The following is a 24,246-nucleotide window of genomic DNA, read 5'->3' on the forward strand; positions in this document are numbered from 1 at the left end:
GATCATTCAGGAGTTCAGAAATCCATCAGTAACCAGTGTTGGTGCTATGTTGTTGAACAATGTTGGTGCAAAGGTCTTGGGAATTTCTTGGGATGTTTTGGTGTAACAGCTTGGTAACAAATGATTTGTTTACGTGCATTCAGAAGTGGGTAACCCTTTTTCAGAGAGTGGAAGTAATAACTTAGCAACAGGCACTAATCCAGCTGATTCTAATTAGCACAGTTGAAGAATTGAAAGAATCAGCTGGTTTAGTGCTTTTTCTTACCATGTTCAGTGTTTCCTCCTGTCATTCCACTTTATTGCTTTTTATGGATTGGATGTTGCAGATTTTTTTATCTGTTTCGAGAAAATTAAACTGGTTCCAGTTTCATATTCATCAATTTAAAGATGGACATTTGGACACATTATTGTCTTGATGTTATTAATCACAGAATCAAAAATAGTTTGGACAAATTTCTGATTACATCCAGAGTTGTCACCTCTGTAATTCTTCAGTTGTGTATATAAATGGATAAATAAGTACGAGGACTTATATGGGGTAAGGTTACTGTCAAAAGTTTTGTACGTGCACAAATAAAAATCGTGCACGTATTAAAAATGTGTGCGTGTTAGTCTATAGTTGTGCATAAATAAAAAATTTGTAAACTCTTGTTTAAGTCAAATCATGCATAGATTATGCAGTGTATAAATTATGTGTGAGAATGCAACTCGTAAAGTTACAACTTTCCAAAATGACAAATACGGATTGCAGTTTACGGACGTACGCTTCCTTCAGAATGAATACGAATCTGACAAGCGTGACGTAACTGTCAAAACTACGTCACGAGGTCACAGGCATTACGTATCGAGTGGAAGATAACATCGATTCTACAAACTGCGCATGCGTGAAAGATGGCGGCGAGGGATTTGGAGCAAAGTCAAGTACGTAATTTCAAATAGTTTTAATATCATTTTCTTACTACATTGGTCTCGGGAACTGACTCAAAGTGTACATCGAGGAAACACTGCTAAACTAGGTTAACCATGACCCAGCTGGTCTAAAACACGTCGTCTGGGTTGTTACCCTCACCAATATAAGACAGATGTACACTTTGAGTCAGTTCCCGAGACCAATGTAGTAAGAAAATGATATTAAAACAATTCATCATACCCTGAGTGACTGTGAGAGGCTGACAGCTCCAAGGGGACCTGAACAAAACATTAAACTGCATTTAATAGGTCAGCATTTTGGATAAAAAGACACCTGAACACAACATGCTGCATTATACAGGACAGCATCAAGGCCCCCAGATCTCTGCAACTTGTCCCCAGATTTTGAAATCAGTCCCCAGACCTCTACAAGTCCCCAGACCTCTACAAGTCCCCAGACCTCTGCATGTAGGCCACAGACTTCTGCAGTTTGTCCCCAGAACTCAGCAGCTAGTCTCCAGGCTTCTGCAGCTCGTCCCTGGACTTCTGCAACTATGCTCCAGGTCTTTCAAACACGTCCCCAGACCTCTGCAGCTGTCTTCTAGACCTGCTCAGGTGTATTCTTCTGGGGAGTCCAGATGTTCAGTGTAAATCCTGAGTCAGTGTGCGGTTGCGGGGTGTTTTTCCTGTGAGTATCTGCAGTGTGTTGGCAGCTCTTCAGCCTCTAACACTCTCTGTCTGATTTATGTGTCCATGTTGGACCAGATTTAGGCCATTAGTGTAATTTCAGCAGTCAGAGCCAAACGGCTGATCAATATTTGTAATTGAGTAGGAGATAATTAGCTGGTTTCTATTACCACAACAAGCAAGAAATATACTTTCACTTTTCCGTTCAAACCTCTGTCCTCCATAAAAGACGGTGGTTTTATCCAGAGTGGAAGTTACACAACTGAAACGTCTTATTTATGATTTACAACAGCGAGGACATTTTGAAGTGAGAAAACGACACGTTAAGAACCAACCTGGACAACCCATAAAGAGTAAGGCAAACATATATCTTTAAAACTTTCTTCAGAGTGTCACAAATTGAAGCTCTTTTCACACACAGGCTGAGAAGACAACAGGTTTTCAAATTAAACACCTTGATGTGTTTGATGACAGAATCCAAACGGATGTTTTCTTTGACTAGGTTTGATTTCCACATGGTCATGTGTTAAAATCACCAATAAAATGTTTATATTCATATAAACATTCATACATTGAACCAGTATAGAAGTTGAACTGGAGTAACTTATATGTTAAGTGAGTCATATGTTACAGTAACAGGAAGTATCTTGAGGCTTTTTGTGACATCACACAGGGACAATATCTGACTATCCTCATTTATCACCTCGTCTCTGTCGGTCTGAATTATTCATGGAATGTCATCATGGCAACCAGAGCATCGTTTCATTGACCTGTTCTGATGTTAACAGAGGAGGCATGTCCTCAGCCTTCATCCCTGTTTGTGTCTCGTCACATTTCCATTTGAGTCTGTCACCTTCATCCTCTGAGACTGTTAAGAAGGCAGCAGGTGGAGGGTCAGAGTCCTTCTCAAGGACACTTTAGCAGAACAGCTGCAGAGTTTGACCTTGCAGCTTCTGGAAACTCAGTCTTTAATGTGTGGATGATGCCATTTCACTAAACACAGAGAAGTTTATACAACAACTGTCAGTCAGTTTGTCCTGAAATGTCCTGGCTCTGCTTTTATCACATGACTCAGAGCAGAAAATCAGTCCTAATTGATGTGACACATTTCTGGTTGTACTTTCAGTACTAGTGTTTTTTAATCTCTCTTAACTTCTTAATTGAAGTTTATTAGAGCTGCAGTCCAGACCTGTTTGGAGGTCAGACTGAGAGACTCTGTAAGAGGTCAGATGTTAGAGAGATGCTTGAAGACGTTACACTTATTGAAAGAAAAAAAAAAGAAGCATATAATGTTTGAGAATAAACCTGTGCGTATATCATATGACACCCTCTGTCCTTAGACCTTTGATTTGGTAGGTAAAAACTCAAAACCCCAAAATCCTGGACCATCTGTTCAGGCATGGCAGTCTCACCCCCAACCCAAAGGGAGCAGTCCACCGTTGTCCTGCAGGGAACCATCGTCTCAGACATGGAGCTGCTGCACACTTCACACACACCAGTGCTTTCTGAGGGTTGTGGTCTGATGAAGCAGAGACACAATTCAGAGGTTCTGAGGCCCAAATCAAACACTCCCAAACACTGTGCCTTTAGATCCTGTCCATGAATATCACAACACGAGGGGAAACCTTGGTGGAGTCCAACATACACTGAAGATGCAGCTCTAGCTCTGATAATACAAGGACTGGATGGCTCATTGCAAAGATCCTGGGACCTCATACTCCCACGGTACCCCTGCAGGATTCCTGTAGGGGCACGCTCTTCAGCCTTCTTCAAGTCCACTTAAGACATGTACAGTGAGGTAAAAAAATATCTGAAACACATCGATATCTTTTTAATTGAACATATCTGCACTCAAGTTGTTCAAATGACATTGATATCAGACATTGGTATTAACTCACTAAAACCGCACAGATAAAGAAATCATGGCGAGCAGTGGTGGACCATGTCGTGGATTGGTCTGGTAGAAATCACCTGCTGCTTAACGTGGCCAAGACCAAGGAGATGCTGATTGATTTCAGAAGGAACAGGACGACCACACAACCACAGTGCATTCTGGGAGAGGATGTCGCAGCGGTGGAGGATTACAAAGACCTTGGAGTGCACCTCCACCACAGACTGAACTGGAAAACCGACACCAACGCTGTTTGCAAGAAGGGGATGAGCAGACTGTTTCCTGAGGAGGCTCAGATCGACGTGAGGCGAGATGCTGGAGATCTTCTGGCAGTCTGTGATCAGCTCACTCTTCTTTGCTGCAGTGTGCTGGACAGCAGCATCGGAGCCGGCGACACGACACACTGAACAAAGGGATCAGGAAGGCCGGCTCCGTTATTGGAAGCAAACTGGACACGTTTGAGGAGGTGGTGGACAGGAGGACACTGGACAGACCCTGAACATCCTCTTCACCTCCTCGAGGACAGACAGCGGAGCTCCTTCTCCAACAGACTGCCTGAGGAAATCATTCCTGCCACGAGCATCACACTGTACAACAGCAGCTCACAGTTCATCCGCCAACCTCACAGGCTCTTGAGTTTTTACATATTACTTTTACATATATATCTTCTACTTGCACAATTTTTTTTTGCTGTTTTTGTTTTTTTGGCTGTATATACTGTTCAAATACTTAGTTATATTGTATTTTTATTATATGGTATTATATAATATGTATTATATATATAATACTTATATAACTATGTTTAGTTTTACTTAGTTATATGTTTATTTTTATTCCTGTTTATATTTTTTCTTACTTTTTCTAAATAATTGTTGTGTACATCCTGTGTTTGCTGTATGTTTAATTGCTACTGCAACAAAATAATTTCCCAAATTGGGATCAATAAAGAAACCATCTAAGTCTAAGTCTAAGTCATGATATCCAGTCCATAAAAAAGGTATGTGCAATAGAGTGGAATGACACAGGAAAAAGATATTGAACACAGTAAGAAAAAGCACTACACCAGCTGATTGATTGATTGATTGATTGATTGATTGATTGATTGATTGATTGATTGATTGATTAGTTCTCCAATCTTTGCTGATTAGAATCACCTGGATTAGCGCATGTTGGCAGGCTTGTTTTTACACTCTTTGAAAGAGGGCTACATTTGGAGAAGCCTGTAGAATATTGCGAGACTGTAGTCTGACCAGACGAGACAAAAATCAAACCTTTGTGACACCCCATGTTTGGAGGAGAAATGGTCCTGCATATATTCATGAAATGCTATGGTGAGTTCAGAGGTGGGACCATCTTGCTATGGTGTTATTTCTCTCCTCATGGTACTGGAAGCATACAAATTATTGGAGGTAAGATGCATGAAGCCATGTACCATGAGACTGTGGAGAAGAATCAGCTGCCATTGTGAAATTCAGATCATTAGTTAGCGCTCTACTTAGGTCTTATTCTCGATCTTCTGTGTGACAGTGACCTGGACAAGAGGCCACATGAAAAACTGTTCTGTGCAGAATGAACCAGGTTTGTCAGCCTGTGTGTCCTTTGTGTGCGTGTTCGTGTGTTGAGGAACATGAGACAGTTTAATCGTTGCATGTTCAGAACATGACGTTGTGGTAATTAGCCAGATTTTGAGGTGGAGTAATTAATAAGCCAATGAAGTTATGGTCAGTCAGTGCATAGCTTATGGCTCCTTACATGTTGGTCAAATGTTGGGTAACTTTGGAAAGTCAGCAAATCAGAAAAAACTTCTTTGTCTAGAATAAGACTATAAACACTGTGAGACTGCTGCCTGTGATTGACCTTTCCTGACCCTAGTTTTTGTGAAGGTGCACATCCTTATTGTAGCTATAATAGTAACAACATTGTTAACTTACAACCATCAGTGTGTTTGTGCATTATTTGATATGTTGATGTGTTTGAGTGTTTCCGTGACACCATCCACCAGGGCAATGAGGATGAGACGAGATAAGAATTCTAAGAAGGTTATAAAGATGCTAGTTGATACCGGAGAGCCTTTAAAAGGTTTTTAAATTATGACACTGACTCAGCTGATCTGATTCTGGGGGAGCACGGAGGTTGTTCAGTGTTGGAGCTAAAACACTAAGAATTAATGTTTATTATCTGCAGCGGACACAGTCTGTTGCTGCGACCTGAAAACATTCACAAAGATAAAACAACAGTTTAATGTGAGATTTTGTTTGTTTGTTTGTTTACTTCAGAGTTTGGTGATGCCAGGAATTTTGCTAACAGTGAACTCAGTCCAAAATGGAACCAAGTGTCAGAGCAATCTTTGATCAGATCACATTAACACACTGACTGTACACAGCAGATCTCTGGCAGGACACGAGGAGTTTAACTACTCACTGTTGGAGCTCAAAGACCAAAAAGCACTTTGAAAGGACAGGTCAAGAGACAATGTGTGTCTGAAAGGACACACCTATTAAGGTGTGTCCTCGAGTGATGTGTTTGATTCTGCTCTGTCCACCTGCTTCATACTAATCGGACCTGTTTCCTTCAGTATGCAAATGAGCAGCCTCCTGTTTTAATTATCGCACTTTTGTAAGTGCGTTCATCAACAAGCGTGACGCAGGTCCTTTAGTTATTACTGCAAACATCTTCCTGTCCTCGAGTGGCTTGTCGTCTTAAATTGATCCTCAAGTTAATCTGAGGGAAATTAATTTGAAAGGTCCCCAGACAGGAAGTTGGAGTGACAGCACGCCAAGACTCGAAGCTGCAGGCAGGAAAACCTCCTCCAGTAGAAAATACGTGAGAATCAGGTTGTTTTGTGGAGAGATTTGAGTGTTTTCTGTGAGGGTTGAAGGTTGTTGCTCTCTGAGCATCAGTAAATCGACTCCTTGGAGCTCTTGTTGGCGTGAAATGGGTCTGGCAGAGCGTCACCTCGTCAGCTTGGCTGTTGATTTGCTGATTGAAGGCAGAGCAGAGACCCATTCTGTCTTTGTGGCTTCCTTCTGATAAGCTGGAAATCAGGAGTTGTTTCGGGTGAAAGAACGGAAATGTTTTTCTACAGAGATTGAAATGGAGGAAGACCAAAGCTTCTGCTGCTGCAGCTTCCTTTGTTTGGTTTAAACAGGTTTCTGCTTTTAATGGTTGCTCCACTTTTATTCACATCTAATCTCCTGAACGTCACAACACGTCATGTTGTTTTCGTGTTTGTGAAGACTTAAAGCCTGTGAGCGAAAGACGCATTGAAACAGGTTGATTATGTTCTCGTGGAAACAATTAGGGCTGTCCTAACAGCAAGAGATAAGACGTGTTTACCTCTGGATACCTAAAGCAGCGGGAGCAGTAAAAGGACCTCAACAATGTGAAACGCGTCAGCTCCGCCACATAACGCACAGGCTGAAATACTGTTAGGTTAAACTGAAACAACCGTCTGGTAACATAAGTTAGCGCACATTACCGTCAACGTTCAAAACCAACGCATTCATGCTACCGCGTCAGCGTAAATTCACGTGAGTGAGTGAGTGAGTGAGTGAGTGAGTGAGTGAGTGAGTGAGTGAGTGAGTGAGTGAGTGAGTGAGTGAGTGAGTGAGTGAGTGAGTGAGTGAGTGAGTGAGTTGGTTAGTTGGTTAGTTGGTTAGTTAGTTGGACTTAGGATTCTCCAGCCTTTTGCTTTCTGTCGTTCTCCACCAGCACACCTGGATGTCGCCGCTTCAGGTGCTCATTCATAGCTGTGGTGACATCTCAGCTTTGCAAATGCTACAGACGACCAGGTCTGAAAAAAGAAAGAAAAGTCAAAAGTGGAAATGGACGTATTTAAAAGAGAGGAATTTGTCCCCTCTTTTAAATACGTCCATACTTTTGACTTTTCTTTTTTTTTTTTTTTTGCTGTTTAGTGGTATCACTTCTGCTTTTTTCTCCATCCGAGACGTCATAACGTCGAGACTCCGCCGTTTGGTATTTGAACGTAAAGCGTGTTTGCATAAATTGCGTAATCGACGGTATGTTGTACGCGTCGACGTATTTACGTAATCGACGTAATCGATTAGGTTGATTCATCGGGACAGTATTAGATACAATTCAAGTTAGAAATGTTGAAATTTTAGAAACAACAACAAGGAGAGGGAAGAATACGTTTACGTTGGACAACATCAACGGCGCTCAGATCACACTGATCAGAGATCAGTTCCATGTGTTCATGTCTGTCACAGGCGCGCGGCAGTAAAAGCAGCTTGTCTGTTGGAGTGGACACGTCATGTGACTTTGTTCTGTGACGAAGATAACTGTCAAGAATGTGCATCTTAATTATTACTGTATGATTGTTATTTAATATTAATTGTAGTATTATTATTTTTTTATTTATTTTAGTTTTAGTTTTTTCTCTTATTTTTCATTCGGTGTATTTTGCTTGTTACTGTCAGGTTTGTTCTATTTTTCTTAAAATGCTGACTGTGCATTTATAAAAAAAAAGTCAATAAAGAAGTTAAGTAAACAAAAAAAACAGTTTGTCTCAGTGAAACACCTCAATTATTTCTCTGTTGACAATTTAAGAGATTTTTTGAAGTTGAAATCTTTCGACAAATCTTTCAGTCGGGAGGTTTGATCACTGTTACATGAGTGGCAAAAGAATGAATGACATCACCGTACACCTGATAACAGGTGGGGCTGACGCATCACCGTAGTAACCCGTGCCAACTAACCTCACCTCACCCAGCTTTCCCTAATCCCTTACCTCATCATTATAATAATGACAATCATGTCATACATCTTGATGTCCATTAAGAAGATATATAAGAGGAAATCCGAGCCACAGATCAACTGTTGGATCTCGCTGCCGTCTTCGTTACCAAATAATCCTTAAATTGCTGGAAAATGTAAACAACTAACATTACTTTAATGGTTTTTTATATGTAACCTTCAGCTTTTGGGAAATTTGATGGTTAAGTTTAGTTTATTGTGATCATGTGTTTGACCATTATTGTTGTCAGTGCCACATTGCATTGTGGGATATTTAGGCCAGAGTATTGTCTAGTGTTAGCATACTGTAATATTCACTGCAAATAATATGTATTGCACACACTATTTAGATCATACTACGTATTTGGGCATCAAACTCAAATGCTATTTAAGCATACTCAGTAGAATGATGGTATGGAATTCTCCCAGAATGCCTCACCACTGTCAGCATCACCTGCATACTAAAGAATACAACATTATTGTCCTTTGAACCTTCTATTTTTGCCATCATCTCAGTCTGTCGGTCACTACCCAGTGACCAGGACCACAGAGGAGGACTGGAACAAAAATCTGCAGGTGAATCCAGAGCTTCGCCTCCAGGATCAGCTCCCTCTCAGCCACCGTAGTCACAGTGATATCAGTGATGACCTCCTGACCCAAACTGGTTGACAAGAAAACTGGTCCTCAAACTTGCAGAATTTTTCTTTAGAGAACATGAAGTCAAGCAGAGACTCTGGGTTGCCTCAATATTTTAACTGACAAATCAGAAGTAGAGCAGCATTAATATTTTACTGTACCTTAAACAGAACTTGAAGAATTTAATGAAGGACATGTCCAGTTCGTGATGTTTGAGCAGTCATTCTGCTTCTACAGAGAACTGTGCTGTTAAACTTTAGGTCTTCATCGTGGGTTTGATTTGTGAAACTGCACTGATCAGGATGTCTGTGTGGTGATAGGGCACACTGACAGGTCTGATGAAGACCAACAGTTTGTTTAGTGAAAATAATTATTTTCAGCTCTAGTGATAATCTTTAAGAGTAGAAGTACTACAGTAGCGGCTGAGGAGATTAAACTGAATAAAATCTATTTCTAAATTTTTTGTGGCTTTCCTTTTTGGTGTCAGTTTGGTCTCCTGTCACACGTGTGATGAAAGTTTGATGGTCAGTTTTTCACTCGGCCTTCAGCTCGTCTCTTCCTCCTCCAAGCTGAATACCAACCACAGCACTGACTGAAGATGAAGAATCATCAGTTTACAGATGGATCTTTCTGTCAGTGTCTAGGATGCAGAAATTGAGCGTTGAAAACCCACAGGATCATTCATATTTCATGACATGGAAGTCACAGGAAGCTAACGACTGCAGCATCTGATGGACGAGTGTCAATATTTGAAGATGCAGTTTCATTGATGGTATTTTCTGTAAAGAAATACAAAACTTTGTCATCTCACACCTCTAAGATAAATTTTGCTTTGGGTATGGTACAGAAAGATGGTGGTAATGATTCAAGGAAACCAGTATTGAGCGGCTTGTAATCACTGCCTGGATTATATTCAGGATTTTTCCAGTGAAGAAACTTCCAGATCTTTCATGACAGACAATTTAGTTATTTTAGTTGTTTGAACAAATGACTCAAGCTGTCAAACTCCAGAGTGGAAAACATGAAGAAATGTTTCTCTGAGCAGCTCGACAGCAACAAACGTAAAGTGTCCGTTTTAAAGGAAACACCTGGTGGTGGTCAATCAGAGGAAGTGGTGTGTGATCCAGGTGGCTGTCTGCCTGTCAGACTCAAGAAGCTGAGGCTGAAAACATGAAGTTTAGCATGAAACATGAACACAGTAAAGGAGGAGGACAGGAAGAGAGGTCATGAAGACTGAAGTATGACCCAAGATGGACTTCAGAGCAGATTATCAAATCAAGATTTTCTTCACAGTTGCCAAACTCGAACAAATGAAGACACAAAGAGACTTTGACTTGTTCTGATATAAACTGATGATATCAAGAAGTGAACTTTCAAAACAAAGAAACAGCTTCAGTGAGTAGAAACGAGCATTGCTCCCGGCTCGAAGGAGTGAATTTTTGGAGTGTGACTCTCTGACGGTGGTGTCAGAGAGGAGGACGCTGAAGAAGCTAAGGACTATCATGGACAACGTCTCACACCCCCTTCATGATGTGCTGGTCAGTCACAGGAGGACGTTCAGTGGGAGACTCATACCACCAAAACTCAGGACTGAACGCTACAGGAAGTCATTCCTGCCTGTGGACATCAACCTGTACGCCTCCTCCCTCTGAACGGCCCTGGGACTTCACTGTCACTGTCTGCTCTGTTGTAGATCTCACATTTCAGTTTTTGCACATTCAACATTCAGTACATAGTAATTCTAATTTATATTTTACATCTCAATTTTGCACATCCAATTGTATTGCGGTACATTTTATATTGTTGTACATTCACTGAGTGGATATTTCTGTATATTTGTATATATTTACATATATCCTTAGTATTAATATTCTGTTTCTTTTATATTGCCTTTATATACATATTCCTTCTCGTCCTTCTTTCTAATTTTTATTCTAATCTATAATTCTGTTTTGCATGAAGCACTGCTAAAAACAATTTCCCCTCGGGGATCAATAAAGTAATTCTGATTCTGATTCTGATTGCTGCTTTTACCAAGCAGGTCGAAACCAAACCGAACTATTCCACCTTGACCCTTGACCTTCGCTTACTGCATGTGTGTCAGATCAAATGATGGAGAAATTCAGGTTAGCACCAAAGTGAAGTTTTTTCAAAATAGATTTGAGAGAAGAGGAAAAAGGAAAATGTTGAGAAAGTTTGCCAAAACTGCAGATTTTTTTCCAGCAAACAGATAATAATAATAATAATAATAATAATAATAATTCAACTTGTGATCTCAGGTGAAGAGGCTGGACTAGCTAATCTAAAATCTATCTATCTATCTATCTATCTATCTATCTATCTATCTATCTATCTATCTATCTATCTATCTATCTATCTATCTATCTATCTATCTATCTATCTATCTATCTATGGGACAGAAGGGCTGAGTCTTTTGTGTTTTTAAGTTGAGTTTTGTCCCTTTTCTGATTGGTTCTGGTGAGGCTACGGAAGAGTTTCTAATTGGTAATCTGCTGAAGCAGAGACTGCAGCATCTGTCTGTTGGTCTGGACGTCAGGGCTTGGTGGTGTGATGATGTTCACACCACCAAGCTGCACTTGTGGAATTGACTTTTCATGCAGTTTCAGCCTGAAGGCGTTCTTGTGTTTAACAGTAGGATCGTATAAAACCAGAAACACTGAGCGTGTCCGGGTCCATAACGATGGTACAGTGTGATCGAAGGCCCTCAGCTGTGGAATAACAGTCAGTTAAAACATCGGCTGTGGATGAATAATCATTGATCTGCTTCTCGAGCTGACCGACTCTTCATCGCCGAGTTCTCATTTGGATCTCTTTGTTAGTTCTTTGGCCTTTAAAATTGAAAAGAGCCACCGCCAGTAGTTTCTTTAGCTCACTAGCTATGATGGCTGAAGTAAAATGGAGAGGGGGCTCACATGGATCTTTACTTCAGGGCTTCAATCACTAAAACGCCTCCTGAACTCATGAATTGGCATAGTGAGAGTGTAAAATCAGAAAATATATGAAGTACTGCACTCACTTGTGGATGTTTGGTGCTTCCTCCTGTGCTTCCTTTTCAGGCACATCTGACCAATGAGAGGACAGAATGTTCTTACCTGACTGTCATGAAGTGGTTTGATTAACATGAATTAATTTCTCTGAAAACAAAGAGAATATATTTTCACTGTAACGTTTGAATCAAGTGAATATTTCATGTCCAATAATGAGGCCTGTGAGCGACGAATCCCTCAGAACTGAGCGTAGCGCTTCTCACTCTCTGCTGCAGCTTTGAGGTTATTTTAGGTTACAAATGAAGAAATTCTTCCTCGCTTTGATCTGCTCTTCGCTGCCTTCAGGCTCTGTCCTCATCCTCATTCAGCTGATGTCACAGGTCAGCTGACAGTTTACTGGCTGTTTATGTCCAGCTGCAGGAAGTTAAACAGGAGATTTACTGTTCAGCAGAAACATCAGAAGAGATTTCTTCAATCTGCACCTGATGTGTGTTAATGGGGTCAGACCTTCAGGTCACTGTACAGCTGAAACAGGGCAATGACTCATTCCATCAACAGAAAGCTGATCACTCTAAATAATTGATTGTTTTAATCATTTATCAATCAAACCTCCCTCACATCCTCTTCTGTCATATTCTGTTTTCAGCATTTTATATCACAGTAAACTGAATCTTATTGGGTTTTGGACATTTTAAGACATGTTGGATTCTGAGACGTTGAGATGGACCTCTTATAATGATATAATAATATTATAATAATGAGCACATCAAAAATGAAAATGGTCATGAATTGCAGTTCTGGTGATCAGACTGAATGTTGAGGGAGCAGCTGTGATTCTCCACAGCTGAACAACTAAAGACTGGGACAGATGTGGAACGCTCCAGAAACACCTGTCTGGAGCGTTCCACAGGTAAACAGGCTCATTGGGAACAGGTGAGAGGATCATGATTGGGTATGAAAGGCTCAGTCGTTCATAGAGGATGGAGCGAGTTCACCACTTTGTGAACACATGAAGGATGAAGGAGATGAACACATGAACTCAGAGACACTTCAGGAAACTGCTGTCAGTGAACACAAATTGATTGGGAATGATTGGTTCTGGTTTTATTGATGGATTATTGGATTCTAATTATTAAGCATTCATGTGTCCATCACTTTAATGTTGCAGCTGCTAAAACTTGAGCTCATTTTAATGACTCCTTGGTCTTGGTCATGATCAAAGACCAAGATGGCGGCGGTGTGTGTGGCCTGCCGTCTCTCGCTGTCAATGTTGTTCATGTTTATGCTATTTGTGTCGATTGTTATCTCTAATGTCAGCTCACAGCTTGTGTATGACTGCTAACACTGCTGGCCCCTCTGCCAAGGATTTGGCGAAAATCGACCATGATCATGACGGTCATACAACGTTTCAGTCGCTTCCCTTCTCTGGGATACCTACTCACCTTTGGCACACCCTCCCTCCACTTCTTCGTCGTAAACGCTGACGCCGCCGGGGTAAGCACGGCAGTGAGCTGGTAAAGTTTAAGGCTTAAGGCTCTTTTGGCATGATTTGCTGTGGCTTCCCGGGGGGGACACGGAGCCGTACCTGGCCTCTTTTTCCACCCGCGTTTGCTGGACCCAGCCGACACCTGGCTGGTACCTGTCGTCGGCTCGGATGACAAATCCCGCCCCCACGGCCCCTCCTCTCCCTGTCTCCGCTGGCGTGGGGTGAACCCTCGTCATCTGTGGACCCTGTGTCGAGCTCCTTGAACAGCTGATGCCTCGGACGTGCCGGTCCCTGCCAGGTTCGGCCTCGTCAACGCAAGATCACTGGCTGAGCGCTGGTGAGTCCGCCCCCCCTTAATGAACTCCTACCACCAGATTGCTGCTATCTCAATTCCCCGTGGTCATCGGGTCGAAAAGGAGGAGGAATAGCAGTTATTTTTAAAAGTGGCTTTAAATGCCGGCAGATCTGCCTGCAATCGTCCTTCAGAAGCTTTGAACTTTGTTTATTTGAACTGGACTCTTTTCATTTTGCGCACTCTGTGTCTGGTCCTACCCGCGAACTCGGGCACACACTTGACTCGGTGCTCTCGAACGGTCTGCATGTTTCTAATCTGGACAGGCTGTTTTTTCTGACCACAAGCCAGTCTTATTTGACATCCCCACTCAGTGTCCGTTTAAATTGTGTTTAACTCATCCTCACCAGCTCTGTTCTCCTCTGGTTTTTCAGAGGGTAATTCTAAAGCTTCTATTTGTTTGATAGTTGGCATCGGAGAGCGGAGCGCAGGTGGAAAAAGGACTGGTTACATGTTTCTTACTGTATTCTTAAGGAGAGCCTGCTGAGCTACCAGAAGACCGTAAAAGCTGAGAAGAATAAATACTTCTCAGAAAGAATTGCTTCAAATTGTAACAACCCTAGTGCTCTGTTCAAAACCATAAATACTGTCCTTGAGGTTCCCAAGTCTATTGGTTTTGATGCTTCCACTGAAACTTGTGAGCGATTTCTCCACTTTTTCACTGATAAAATTGTGTCAACTAGAGCCTGCATTTCTCAGCCTTCTTATGACCCCTCGATTCCCTTGCTATGCACATCTGTATTTGCTCAGTTTGAGCAAGTATCCCTCTCCATTTTAGAGGACACAGTTAATCATATGAAGCCCTCTGGTTCCCCTGCAGATGCCATTCCCCCTCGTCTGTTTAAAGAGGTACTGGACGCCATTGGACCAAGTGTTCTTGAGATTGTAAACAGTAGTCCCTCCTCTGGTACAGTACCAGGGAATTTTAAACATGCAGTAGTACGACCTCTACTTAAAAAAATGGCCTTGATCCCACCGTCTGTTCAAACTTCAGGCCTATCTCAAATCTTCCATTTATTTCCAAAATCTTAGAGAAGGTTGTCCACAACCAGTTGCTGCTATACCTACAAGATAATGGTATTACTGAGCTGTTCCAGTACGGGTTCAAAGCTCTCCATAGCACAGAATCAGCACTCTTGGAAGTGTCAAATGATGTACTTTTATCAACAGATACTGGGAAATTTGTCGTCCTGGTGCTTTTAGATTTGTCTGCTGCATTTGACTCTGTTGACCACAAGATGTTAATTTCTCACCTCGAGCACTGTGTGGACATTAAGGGTATCACCCTCGACTGGTTTCGATCTTACATAACTGACAGAAGTTTCTGTGTAAAAATTGACAACTTTTTGTCTTCAAAAGCTCATCTTTCCCATGGGGTCCCTCAGGGCTCAATCCTCAACCCTCTTTTATTTGCTCTTTATTTGCTCCCCTTTGGTTCTGCTTTTAGGAAACACAGCATTTCATTTCACTTTTATGCTGATGATTGCCAGATCTATTTTCCACCGGCACAAAACAATGCCCACTCAGTCCAGCCATTCATAGACTCTTGATGACATTAAAGCATGCGCACATCACACCCATCCTGGAGTCCCTACACTGGCTCCCTGTGCGCTACACAATTCATTTTAAGCTTTTGTTATTTGCTTTTAAATGTCTAAACAACCTTGCTCCACCATATCTCTCTTACCTACTTCAGCCTTACTGTCCACCCCGATCCCTAAGATCAGGCAGTCCCCAAAACAAGGCTGAAGCTCAGAGGAAACAGAGTGTTTGCTGCTGTTGCTCCCAAGCTCTGGAACGAGTTGCCTTTTAACATTAGACAGGCCTCATCGCTTCCTGTTTTTGAATCTCTTTTAAAAACACACTTTTATTCCTTGGCTTTTAATACATTTGAACTCATTTCCACTCTGTTTGGCATCCTCTAAAAAAGCACTTGCCGTGTGCTTGTAACTTTTTAACTAATTATTGTTATGTCCCAATGTACAGCACTTTGGCTACCCCTGTGGTTTTTTAAAATGTGCTATATAAATAAAGTTGATTGATTAATTGAATGATTGATTGACTTTACACTGTTTAATCTATAGTTATATATCATTTGTTAGTTATGACTATGTCAGCGTGACCACCCTGATTCTTCCCACCAGAACTGTTTGCTGCCTCATCACGATCCGATTCCAACCACTTGCCCAGTCGTGTACCTCCTCATGGGTGCCGCCATTTTTCAGTGCCAGGCTGTCATCGACAGGGAAGGTGTTAAGTGAAGGTCTTGAATAAATCTGCTGTTGTGTTCAACCTCTGACTTCCTGTCTGTGTGTTCAGGTCCAGTGACGAATGCCCTCATCATGGCAGCCCCGGCTAATATGTTCCTGCCTGATAGTCGGCCCGCCGTCCCGCTGCCACGCTTCAGCCGGCACCTGCACACCTCCGAGGGCGACAGTGGAGAGTCGGGAGAGGTGTGTGTTCGGCTCGGACTCTATGCACAGGTGAGTCCGCAGGTGAAGCGTTGGAGCACAGTAAAAATACGTGCTGTTGCACAGATGTAGTGGATGTTAGCGTATGTTAACATAAAAGATGCAAAGTTTGTGACAGGACAAACAGGACAAACCAACCCTGTTGGAGAACTAACAACTAACTAACTTTGTTTTATTTGGAAAATATACTCCCTCCAAAATAAAACATTCTTGTGTTTTGAAATTGGAAATTATTCTTTTATGTTATAATTAGACAATTTTTTTTCTTTCATTTTTGAGTCATATTAGCAAAAATTTTCGTTTATTTTGGAATCAGGAACTGAAGACCTTCCATTACTTTTATTTTGAAATGATCCCCCTGTGTTTTTAGGAGGAAGAGGAGACATACCTACAGAAAGCTGAGAGGCTGAGCTCTTTGATGAATGCCGTGACTGACAAGGTGAGGAGGGCGGGGCTTCAGAAGTCCACCAGGTGTTACCCCGTAAGCTTGTCTGAGCTGGTCGGACAGCAGTGCAGGATTGATCACCATCTCGCTGAGTGCATTGCATGATGGGTAGTGATTATGTCTGATTTACGCTGGACGTGTGACTGCACGAGACTTGGAAATCTTCCGGGACAAAGACGGGCTCAGGAGTGAGAGCTCGGCACTCGTTGGGAGTTTTAGCCGAGCTGTCGACGAAACTCTCCAAATGATTGGAAAGTGGTCAAACCCGCTGACGACCCTCAGCTTCATGTAGCGTCCACCATCCTGCTGTGACTTCTGCTGAATGAACAGACGCTCGTCACAGTCATTTGTAATGAGGCGTTATTTCTCATGGAAGACTAAACCTGATCGTTACAATCAGTCAGTACAGACGCTGTGGAGGTTTAACTGCTGTTTGCACTTTAAGTGCAGGACATATACATCCATGTTGTAGACATCGTGCCACCTGTAATGAAGTTCCTGCTGACCAATGGGAACAATCACCTGCATGTATCAACATGGCAGCTTTCAGTGTTCAGTTCAGGCTGGAAGGCAGACGTTGTTCTTCCACATCGTTTGGTGTTCGTTACCCTCTGTGTTGCTGCTGTGAATCATCCGATTCTGCTTCTATTCATTTATTTATTGATCGGATCTTTGCACCTTTGTTTCCTTCTTCTCTTTTTGCACCTTTGACTGCGGTTTGATCTGTAAAGTGAAGTGATCCATCAGGAGACGCTTTTGAGCTTTGAAATGCATCCTGGTGCTGACGGATGGTGTCCATCACGTCCGTAGTCATACGATCTTTCAAAATGCTGCCTCAGTGTGTTTACCTGGAGCCTCGTGAACATCAGGAGGAAAAACTCCAGCAGATTTATTCCCCACTTTTCTCGTGTTGTCCTGTTGGACATTCTGCTCAAAGGTGCACTCACCTGAGACTTCTTCATCTCCAGTTTAAGCTTCATGGAGACGTGGCCACCCCTGCTTTAGGGGTGGGTATAAGATAGCTGTCAAAAGATGTGACCATAATTTCATTATTCGTATTTGTAAAGTTAAAAATTTGTATGTCATAAAAGTTGTTTTACACAAAATTCTGCTGTCATATACGCGAGTCTGTGAAATTGGGTTCGGATTAGGATCGTTTTTATATGAGTATGAGTCTAAAAGCTGTGAGTGCAAAGTCTTGAGAATATAACTGATGTTTCTACGACCACAAAGTCTTCACTGTGCATACGAATTCAAGTTTACGGGTACGAGTCGAGAAGTGCTGAAATGACGTCACTGAGGTCACAGTCAAGTCGCAGGGGAAAGTAATCGATCTGCGATTCCTCCAACTGACTGACTCCAATAACTTTTATGACATACAAATTATTAACTTTACAAATACGACTAATTAAATTATGGACACATCTTTTGACAGCCATCTTATACCATATAGGGCTTCACAGGTGAAATTTTAAATTCTGTTCTGGATTTTTCAGGGAGTCAGTGCAGAGCTGCTAATGTGGGACAAATATGATAAATTTTCCTAGTTTTTGTCCAAACACGTGTCGCAGTGTTAGATTAGATTAGTCCTCAGAAACTTATTGGGCACCCTGATAATGCAGCGTTGCAGTAATCCAGCCTGCACATGTTTTTCTGCATCGCTGTGAGACCGAATGTGTCTGATTTTTACAAAAAGGCAGTCCTTGAAATTTGTTTTAATTGGGAGTCACTTCGGAATTTTAAGAGTAATAAATGAATAATAGAAATAATAATAAAAAAAATGCTAGATTTACACTGCAAATGTATCTCCAGAAAATGAAATATGACTGATATAATATGAAGAGTAATATGTGACTGATGCTGTTCTAGAGCTGAAATATGAGGAATAATAACTGACCTCAGCAGGAAAATCCTCCGTCCATTACTGTGCTGCCATTAAAAATACATGACAGGCTGAAGGGCTCAGGGTGAGAAGAAACAGGAGGACCAGCAGAACGACTGGGACCAGTTTAACCAGTCTGATAGAGTGGTCATTTCTGTCATATATGTACAATAATCTGTTTTGTGTTTGTGTGTTTATGTTTCAGTCGGTATTTGGTGACGGTGAGAACACAAAGGTTCGAGTTGCTGAGCTCGAAGAAGAAGTTCAGACTCTGAAGAAAGTGAACAAAGATCTGTACGAGTTCTCCAGCCAGCTGCTCACCAAACCTACATAAGCATACATGCACACAGCTACACACTGAGAAACACACACACAGTTACACAAAGCCACACAAACATACACAAACATTAGCCTGTCACACACTGATCATTGTTGTTGGAAATAAAAGTCTTTTGTTTTTGTAGAACTTGCCGTCTGCTATGTTTGATGATGCTGCCTGGCTCAGACGCTTTGCTGCCATCAGTAACTGTAACTCACCTGTAACTGAGCAGAACTGCCCCATCTGCCCACAAGCCTGCATCAACAAGCCACCAACTGCCCTCAACTAAGAGCCAGGTTATCCCTAAATAACCACAGCTTCCGTTATTTATTTATATTAACCTTCTGGCGCCCCCTACTGAACACCTGACATGAACCTGACTCCTGTGTTTGGGTTATCAGATTACTCTGATGACCAAACCAGTCGGCAGAGAGGTCAAACACTGTCAAGTATCGTCTGAAGTGTTCGTGGCTCAGCTTTTATTCTGAAGGAATCTGGTCAATAGAAGATTTCTCAGCTTTCAGTCTTCGACCTCCATTATACCCAACCAGGATGAGGTCAAAGGTCAGACTCAGACTTTTTAATAATAATAATAATAATAATACATTTTATTTAGAAGCGCCTTTCAAAACACTCAAGGACACTTTACAGAGTGGGTAAAAACACAAGCGAAACACACAGAACAAATAAGAGCATCAAGTTAAAAACAGGCTAAAAGGCAGTCTGGAACAGATGAGTTTTGAGTCTGGATTTGAAGATGGGGAGAGAATCGGTGTTTCTGATGTCAGGTGGCAGTGAAGAGGGACTGAAAGCTCTGCTCCCCGTGGTGCTGAGACAGAGAGCTGGAGAGAGGAGGAAGATCTGAGGGAGCGAGAGGGGGTGGCAATGGAGATGAGGTCAGATAGATATGGGGGGGCGAGGTTGTGGATGGCCTTAAATGTATACAGCAGGATTTTGAAAGTGATTCGAAATTTGACCGGGAGCCAGTGAAGCTGCTGCAGGATGGGGGTAATGTGATGCGAGGAGGGGGTTCTGGTAATAATGTGGGCTGCAGAGTTTTGAACCAGTTGAAGTCTATGGAGGGACTTGTGAGGGACACCGAAAAGGAATGAATTACAGTAGTCAAGGCGGGAGGTGACAAGGCTGTGAACCAGGATGGCAGTGGTGTGAGGGGTGAGGGAGGGGCGGAGACGATTAATGTTACGTAGATGGAAACAGGCAGACCGGGTAAAGCTATTGATGAGAGAGTGGAAAGATAGTGAGCTGCCGAGGATTTGTCTGTTCATGTTGTTCAGTGATAAAATCTGAATGAGCGAAAGTTACGGGGCTCGAATGTTCATGTCTCAGATTAAACTGGAACAAATGTCAGAATTTGTTATCTGAAAGTTTTTAAGACAAGTTTGAGGGTGAAGGTTCAAAGAAAATCTGCTCAGTCCAAGACCAAATAAATCACATTAAAGACAAAAGTCACCTCTGAGAAATCCAATTCTTAAATATTAAGTTTTTTTGTTTTTTTTTAAAGGATCATTTAACCTCTGACCTGTAGACCTCAACGGAGGAAGACTTAGGAAAGTACATCTCTCGGTCTGTCTAGTATTACTGTTATTAGTATGACATCAGTCCCGTCAGGAGGAGGTCTGCCGAACTAAACGACACCTCTAGTGTGACGGTGGATGTCTCTTTGGCCAAACAGCTCAGCGCTATGTATACAGCCTTTGAGCCTAACGCTACCATCAGCCGTCAAGACATGGCCTCCGGTGTGGGACCCTCCACCAGGGAGAGGACTGCAGCCTGTCTCGGAGCATGACGTGAGGAGGAATTTCAGGAGGGTGAACACCAGGAAGGCAGCAGGATTGGATGGAACATCTCGACATGTTCTCGGAGCCAGCGCTGGGCAGCTGGAACTGGTCTTCATAGAGATTTTCAGCCTCTTCCTGGCCCAGTCTAGTCCCTTCCGACCTGCTTCAAACTGTCCACAGTTGTTATATTAATCTTGCATCATATTAATGTCAGAGGTGATAAATGTTTGGACAGATTACAGAACAGCTGTCTCTGACCAAAAGGATCTGATGTTTTTATTTGCTTTCGCTGCATTTCTGCCAACAGTGTTGATGCTGTTTAATAAAATGACTCATCTGAGGCATAGTCACACATTGGTCCTCACCGGATGCCTGAAATTTAAAGATAATATCAGTTGACAGATAACTAGATGGAACCTGTTCATTCATGACTGTTCAGACTGTCCGTGCTGCAGCTAACATGTTTGGTACAGCAGGTCACAGATAATGAGGTCAGGTCTCGCTCTGTCACACTTCATCACACACAAACCTGCCAGAACTGCTCAGGATCTCACCTGTAACTCTGGAAGGACTTCGAATGACAACATTATTTGAAGTCCATAGAAATATTGTTGTCCCATGTCATGTGTTTACTCTTCACTGTCATATTAAAGTAGATCTCAGACTTGAACATCTCTGAGTTAGTTTAGTTTAGCCTGAACCACACTAGGCTGAACTGAACTGTCTGTTTTCATTGTTTGAAGACCTTCTTCTTCTCATTATAATAATATTTCTTATTATCGTATTTGTAGTTTTAGTTTGTGAGTGTGAGTTCAAAGTGTGCTGCATCCTGAACAGATGAGAGATTCAATGCCTTTCCTGAAATGTCACTGGACTGTTTTTATAATTCTGCCCAAAGCCTCCACTGCACGGGAGCATGAAACCAGAGATGAAGAGGAGGAGGAGGAGGAGGAGGCATGTTGGGTCAGTGCAGATCTGCCTGCAGTCAGGTGAGGATGACTCCACAAGAAGAGGAAGATCAAATACAGAAAGGTCTTGAAATGCCAGAATGCCGTCAGAGGAGCTTTAATCAACAGATTAGACAGAAAATGTTTCAGTGAATTTATTTGTGTTTTAGTTGAGTTAAAGGTGTTCTCAGATCAGCAGTGAAAAATTAGTGTGACTTCAGGTCTGCTTTTATGAAACGGCATCAGTCACAGGTCTTCTTACATTCAGAGTCACATCTAAGTAGTTCAGTCTGAACGACCCACAGCCTCTTCTATGAAAATGTTCATATTATCTTTTCCAATGCTGTGCTTTCGCTCAATTCACATTTGTAACTTCTACACCTGTGAGCTATAAATCTCAAATCAACTTCAATTGACAGCACCCACCTTGCAATTTCCTCTTATACCATGCCAGCACAAATGAGAGTTTATTAAGGAACAGCCACTGACCAAAAGAAAAGAAAGATTTCTGGAAGACGAAATGAAGGCAAAGATCGAAGCCATGCAATAAGTATTACTTGGTGGAATAATAAATGAATGCATAAATAAGAAGCATGTTGCCACTTCAGTAAACAAGGTTGAGTAGACAGACTGAATTGCGGCTGATAGTAAAAAAAATAGTCTGACCTTAAACTACAAGATGTAGTTATGTGATAACCAGCCTTAAATATGACACTCTGAAAGTAATGACTGTAGGCCTGCTGAGTGCTCACACCATTAATCAGAATCACAATCAGAAAAAGCTTTATTGCCAAGTACAGTTTTACACATACAAGGAATTTTCTTTGGTGAAATTGGTGCATGACACATCTAGTAAAAAATAAGCTGTTAAAGTAGTAAAACATATAGCAATATAAATATATATACACAAGTCTTTTTTTTTTCTTAACACAATTTGTTTTTCCAGAAAGTCCAAGTAGAGTGTTAATGTAATGCATAGAGTTATGGCAATGTCAATGTGACAGGTGAGACTCCTGCCAGAGGGGAGTGTCTCAAAGAGTTTATGTTCGGGGTGGGAGGGGTCAGCCACAATCTTTCCTGCACGCCTCAGCGTCCTGGAGGTGTACAGAGGTTTACAAGAGTACAAGAGATGGGAGATTGCAGCCGATCACCTTCTCTGCAGACCGAATGACACGCTGCAGTCTGCCCTTGTCCTTGGTGGTGGCAGCAGCATACCAGATGGTGATGGAGGAGGTGAGGATGGACTCAGTGATGGCTGTGTAGAAGTGCACCATCATTGTCTTTGGCAGACTGAATTTCTTCAGCTGCCGTAGGAAGTACATCCTCTGCTGTGCTTTCTTGATGAGGGAGCTGATGTTCGGCTCCCACTTGAGGTCCTGGGAGATGATAGTTCCCAGGAAGCAGAAAGACTCCACAGTGTCAACAGTGGAGTCACAGAGGGTGATGGAGGCAGGTGATGCTGAGTTCTTCCTGTTGTCCACAACCATCTCCACTGTCTTTAGAGCGTTGAGCTCTAGGTTGTTCTGGTTGCACCAGGTCGCCAGATGGTCAACCTCCCACCTGTAGGTGGACTCGTCGCCATCAGAGATGAGTCCGATGAGGGTGGTGTCGTCCGCAAACTTCAGGAGCTTGACAGACTGATGACTGGAGGTGCAGCTGTTGGTGTACAAGGAGAAGAGCAGAGGAGAAAGAACGCAGCCCTGAGGGGATCCGGTGCTGATGGTCTTTGAGTCGGAGATGTGTTTCCCCAGCTTCAGGCACATCCTTCAGTGATGTCTTTGAGGTGTGAGAGCACAAGGCGCTCAAAGGACTTCATGACCACAGAGGTCAGGGCGACGGGTTTGGTCATTATGTCCTGTGGTCCTTGGCTTCTTGGGAACTTGGATGATGGTAGAAGACTTGAAGCAGGCTGGCACGTGACATGTCTCCAATGAGGTGTTAAAAATGTCTGTGAACACTGGAGACAGCTGATCAGCACAGTGCTTCAAGACGGATGGGGAGACAGAATCTGGTCCAGCTGCTTTCCGGGGGTTCTGTTTGTTGACGTCCCTCTCATGAATGGTCAGAGTCGTCACTGAGGTGGGTGGGGGGGGGGGGGGTCCTTTAAGGTGGGAATTGGTGGAGGTGACTGGAGCTGGAGCTGTTGGGAGGTGTCGTGGGGGATGGTTGCTGGAATGTCCCTTTGTCTTTCAAAGCAGCAGTAGAACTCATTCACGTCGTTGGCTAGGCGTCGATCGTTGATGGACTGGGGGGCTTTAGGCTTGTAGTTTGTGATCTTCCTGAGCCCTTTCCAGACAGACGCAGAGTCATTAGCTGAGAAGTGGCGTTGGAGCTTCTCAGAGTACAGTCGTTTAGCCTCTTTCACCGCCTTGCTAAACTTGTACTTCACCTCTTTGAATCTGTCTTTGTCCACACTCCTGAAGGCCTCTTCTTTGCCAACCTTAGCTGTCAGAGTTTGGCTGTGAACCAGGGTTTGTCAGTGTTGTAACTCACCCTGAAGTGTGATGGGACACAGCAGTCCTCACAGAAGCTGATGTAGGACGTCACAGCCTCCGTGTACTCATCCAGACTGTTGGTGGCAGTCCTGAACACATCCCAGTCAGTAGAGTCCAAACACGCCTGGAGATCCTCCACACTCACTGGTCCACTTCTTTGATGT

The 24,246-nt window shown here is 42.6% G+C and overlaps 1 protein-coding gene across 1 annotated transcript in view; it reads left to right on the forward strand.

Annotated features, from left to right (window-relative positions):
- Nucleotides 1-20,991, forward strand: part of wdr18 (WD repeat domain 18) — a 50,086-nt gene extending 29,095 nt beyond the window's left edge. Inside the window, exons 8-10 of the mRNA XM_070961865.1 lie at nucleotides 16,044-16,207; nucleotides 16,566-16,634; nucleotides 18,728-20,991. Coding sequence (XP_070817966.1) covers nucleotides 16,044-16,207; nucleotides 16,566-16,634; nucleotides 18,728-18,856 — 362 coding nt within the window. The 3' untranslated portion in view covers nucleotides 18,857-20,991. The remainder of the gene's footprint in view (nucleotides 1-16,043; nucleotides 16,208-16,565; nucleotides 16,635-18,727) is intronic.
- The last annotated feature ends 3,255 nt before the right edge of the window (nucleotides 20,992-24,246 follow it).

The sequence above is a fragment of the Chaetodon trifascialis genome, chromosome 4 (genome assembly GCF_039877785.1).
Source record: "Chaetodon trifascialis isolate fChaTrf1 chromosome 4, fChaTrf1.hap1, whole genome shotgun sequence".
In the NCBI taxonomy this organism is placed as follows: domain Eukaryota; kingdom Metazoa; phylum Chordata; class Actinopteri; order Chaetodontiformes; family Chaetodontidae; genus Chaetodon; species Chaetodon trifascialis.